General features: G+C 42.7%; 1 protein-coding gene across 1 annotated transcript; it reads left to right on the forward strand.

Annotated features, from left to right (window-relative positions):
• The first annotated feature begins 486 nt into the window (after positions 1-486).
• On the forward strand, positions 487-3,654 carry LOC131151952 (3-ketoacyl-CoA synthase 11-like). Its single transcript, XM_058103475.1, has 2 exons — positions 487-1,526; positions 2,597-3,654. The coding sequence occupies exons 1-2, from the start codon at positions 753-755 to the stop codon at positions 3,383-3,385; spliced, it is 1,563 nt and encodes a 520-aa protein (XP_057959458.1). The 5' UTR covers positions 487-752; the 3' UTR covers positions 3,386-3,654.
• The last annotated feature ends 1,194 nt before the right edge of the window (positions 3,655-4,848 follow it).

Consider the following 4,848-nt stretch of genomic DNA (forward strand, 5'->3'; position numbering starts at 1 on the left):
CTAGCTAGCCGCTGCGTGCTGTTGCAGTGTTAAGTTGAACCATATATGGTCCATGAGTTAAATTTGTAGAATTCAAATGGTGTCCGTCCGGTGATGGATGCATGCCAAAGGGATAGGTGTGTAGTTCACCGGCCTGGTATGACCATGTCTCCATTGATCTCCAGCTTTGTACATCCTACACGCAAACGGAGATTACTCCTTGCAGCATAAGTGGGTAGAAGTAGGTTAAAATGTATGAAATTATTGCCCGGAACCCGCTATTTCCCCGGCTGGCAAATTCAATGCCACGCTCTGTTTTCTATTTATTGTTCGTTGGGGTAGTTGCATCCATCCTCCCATCCCTCTTTCTCTCTCTCTCTCTCTCTCTCTCACACACACACACACACACACACACACACACAGACACACACACACGCACACGCACACACACGCACGCACACGCGCACGTACACACATCAAATCTCTTTAAATCCTCATTGCCCCTTCCTTTGGGAGATGAGCTAGGCCATAAGCCCTTCTAGCTGCTAAAGCTCCTTTTCAAGCTATTCTCTCCCCAACTGTTCATTCACATAAATCTCTCTCTCCCTCTCCCTCTCTTTCTCTCCAAACCCAACACTGCAATTAAAATTTACAGCAGTTTTCAATCTATATTACTCGGTTCTAGCTGAATTAGCCAGTCTGGGTTTCTTCATTTATTCCTTAAAAGTTGAGATTACCAAATATTTGGAATAATATTGATAGATCAGCTAGCCATGGCGGAAGTGAGAGCTGCACGTTCACCAGAATCAGCAGGGATCAACAGCAGATCGAACAAGCACAACCTCCCCAACTTCCTCCTCTCCGTCAGACTGAAGTACGTGAAGCTGGGCTACCACTACTTAATCTCCCACGCCATGTACCTCTTGCTCACGCCGCTCCTCGCCGCCGTCACAGCTCACCTCTCCACCCTCACCCTCGACGACTTCCTCCACCTCTGGAACCACCTCAAATTCAACCTGGTCACCGTCGTACTCGGCTCCACCCTCATCGTCTTCCTCGCCACCCTCTACTTCATGAGCCGCCCCCGCCAGGTCTACCTCTTGGACTTCGCCTGCTACAAGCCCGACCCCGCCCGGATATGCAGCCGCGAAGTGTTCCTAAAGCGGTCGGCGCTGACGGGGACGTTCTCGGCGGAGAACTTGGCGTTCCAGAAGAAGCTGATGACGCGGTCGGGGCTGGGGCAGAAGACGTACTTGCCGGAGGCGGTGATGCGGGTGCCGCCGAACCCGTGCATGGCGGAGGCGAGGAAGGAGGCGGAGACGGTGATGTTCGGGGCCATCGACGAGCTGCTGGCGAAGACGGGGGTGAAGGCCAAGGATATTGGGATACTGGTAGTAAACTGCAGCTTGTTCAATCCGACGCCGTCGCTTTCGGCGATGGTGGTCAACCATTACAAGCTGAGGGGGAACATTCTGAGTTATAATCTGGGCGGGATGGGGTGCAGCGCCGGGCTAATTTCCATTGACCTTGCCAAGCAGCTTTTGCAGGTTTGTTAATTATTCTCTTTTATTTTGTTTGTTTTGATATTATGTTTGTGTTTCTTATTTTTGAGTAGTGTTGAGTAATTTGGCTAAGGGAAATCTATAAGTATATACTGTTATTCCGTTCGAATCGGAGTTTGGAATTTTGGGGTAGCTAGCTAGGGAGGATATGGCACATGCATTCGTCATTATATATATGTTAGAAATAGAAGCGGCGTAGCTAGCTAGGCTACCGGTATGTGTCCACATCTTTGGCTGGTTAATTGGCTAGGCGTGCCTTTCTTCAGAGGGATCCTCTTTGGAGAGGAAGGGAAAATGGGTACTCGGAATGGGATGATATTATGGATTGCGTGTTTATTTTTTAAATTGTATGGTTATTAAGAATGGACCCCTATCTCATGTTTAAAATACAGACAACTTGGAGAAAAAGGTCTCTTATATAATTTCCTTTCTTTTAAAAATTATGCACTTAGTTGTTGACATAATTAATTGAGTTAGATATTTATAATTACTTTTTACTTTCACATACTATCATACTAATTTTGACCTACTAATACTAATTTGAATGAATGTTGAGTAGTACACCAGGGTACCTAATAAATTTTCAGTGGACAAGTTACACTTTGCTTTTTTAAGAAAGACTTTTTACCCCTCATGCTCCTAGGGACCAACTATTGATAATTCATAATTGAAGGAGGATCCTAAATGTAGATATTTTTCATTAACAATAAAAGCACATCAAATCTAGTATCTCCATCCATTGCCCTGCTTAGACACTGGGATGGGCTCCATGCCAACGAATCTTACGCCTATATGTATCCGCTAGATACCACTCCGACTGCATCCAGAAATCTTAATCATTTTTTGTTTTTCAATTTTCCTAATTAAAACAAAATTGAGAAAAACTAATGTAATTATATTAATTGATTTGTGCATGCAATTTTGTGACAAAAATTGATAAAAGAAAACAACAAATTTGTAGTAAAAATAAACTTAGCTAATCGATTGTATTGTTTTTTTTCTATTTTTTGGCAATGTTTGAAGTCGATCTCTAATAATGAGCACATGATGAATAGGTGCACCCCAACTCGTACGCCCTGGTAGTCAGCATGGAGAACATCACCCTGAACTGGTACTTCGGCAACAACCGCTCCATGCTCCTCCCGAACTGCCTCTTCCGCATGGGCGGCGCTGCCATCCTCCTCTCCAACCGCCCCTCCGACCGCCGCCGCTCCAAGTACCGGCTCATCCACACCGTCCGCACCCACAAGGGCTCCGACGACAAGTGCTACCGCTGCGTCTTCCAGCACGAGGACGACGACCGCAACGTCGGTGTCGCCCTCTCCAAAGATCTCATGGCTGTCGCTGGCGAGACCCTCAAGACCAACATCACCACCCTCGGCCCCCTCGTCCTCCCTATCTCCGAGCAACTCCTCTTCTTCGCCACCCTCGTCGCCCGCAAAATCCTCAAGATCAAAATCAAACCCTACATTCCCGACTTCAAGCTAGCCTTCGAACATTTCTGCATCCACGCCGGCGGCCGCGCGGTTCTCGACGAGGTGGAGAAGAACCTCGACCTCTCCGACCGGCACATGGAACCTTCTAGAATGACGCTGTACAGGTTCGGCAACACTTCCAGCAGCTCTCTGTGGTACGAGCTGGCTTACTCGGAGGCCAAGGGGAGGATCCGAAAGGGTGATCGGACGTGGCAGATCGCTTTCGGATCCGGGTTCAAGTGTAACAGCGCCGTGTGGCGGGCGCTCCGGACCGTCGATCCGTCCAAGGAGAAGAACCCCTGGACGGACGAGATTGATGGGTTTCCTGTTCATGTGCCTGAAGAGGCAACTCTGGATGGAACTTCTTAAAAGGTGGTGCCAGTGTTTGGTGTCTATAATTAATTGTAAAACTTCAATGGGCGGCTGCAGCAGACAACCCGGTCATATTATCATTAATTGTTCCTCGGGTTTGTTTATTGTTATAAATAATATGCTAATAATTATTATTATTATTTTTATTTTTTTTTTGCTTTTGTTTTTTAAAGGTTCAATTCTAAATTCTGTATGTTAATTGAGAAGGGCAATGGTCAATTGTGATTTATTAATACACGAATTAAAGCATTGTTATGGATTGGACATTTCCTTGATGTTCTTGCCATATTAATTGTTTAATTTTCGTATCAGTTAACTAATAATCAGAAGTGATTAGGTACCTATCAAATTCCATGTAAATTGCTTTCAATTTCTGCATAATCACAACTCAAAATATTTAATAGTGTGTTTTGAATTTAAATTTTGAGTAGATTTGAATAAATTTCATACACTTTTAATTATACTTTATCCAAATTTAATATAAATCTAAATTTAAGATCTCTTCGAACACAGGGTAAGGGTTAGAATAAAATTCAAATGTATTTAGATTTATAAAATTTTAGTCTCAACTTGAAATTAGTTTTGTGGATTTCTCACTATCTTCGCAGGCTATAATATTGCTATGTCATGCAACTCGAACATTGGTTGAATATTCCTAGGTCGAACAATCTTATGACCAGTCAATTTATTTATAAACTATGCCTCCTTAGCATGTTGGAGTTAGAGAATGTTTTAACCGATAAAGGGTGGAGGATTAAACTTACTTGTCCCATACCAAATTTAGGTCATACTAAATGATAGTCCTTGCTTGACTCAATATTTTCACCAATGTATTTACTATTGTCTTAATCATGTTTGACAGTTTGAGATGTATGTTCAATCTCAAGATCGTTATAACCCTCATTATCGTAAGGCTTGGAATTCTAGACCTAAAATGAGCTCTTGTATTCTTCATACTCGACAAGTCAAAATTCTCCCCCTCAGTAGTATGTTCGACATTAAAAAGTCATAATTTTTGGATTTGACCAAAAAGGGAATTTTGTACTCTTCATACACAACCTCCTCCTCCTCCTCCTCCTTAGGATATGTAGCCACTAAGGAGTCTTTAGCTGAAATAATCAAAATCTATGGTTTGACCAATATAAGATTGTGGGGATAATGACCTTTGCTCCCTAGCATCCATCTATAAGGGATATATTTGAAATATTGAATTTGTATTGTATTAACCTAAAAACTCTTATATTTTATTCTTGTCCTAAACATTCAACTTGTCCATGCCTTGCTCTCACTAACTCATGACATTGACTCTTTTCTTTGCTAAATGGAAAGTGTATTTCACAATCTAATAAATTTATAGCTGGATTGAGTATGAGGTATTGGCATACTATTTTGACTTTTGTAGGATACTTTAAGTGAGAAACATTGAAAGAAGTCCATGTGTTGGAAATTTAAGGAGAAGA

This window comes from Malania oleifera, chromosome 3, assembly GCF_029873635.1.
Source record: "Malania oleifera isolate guangnan ecotype guangnan chromosome 3, ASM2987363v1, whole genome shotgun sequence".
Classification (NCBI taxonomy): Eukaryota; Viridiplantae; Streptophyta; class Magnoliopsida; order Santalales; family Ximeniaceae; genus Malania; species Malania oleifera.

Bases quoted from the DNA above. Each gene is read 5' to 3' on its own strand.
- LOC131151952 (XM_058103475.1), top strand. From the start codon at position 753: ATGGCGGAAGTGAGAGCTGCACGTTCACCAGAATCAGCAGGGATCAAC. The intron at 1,527-2,596 runs GTTTGTTAATTA...CATGATGAATAG, and splicing joins TTGCCAAGCAGCTTTTGCAG to GTGCACCCCAACTCGTACGC.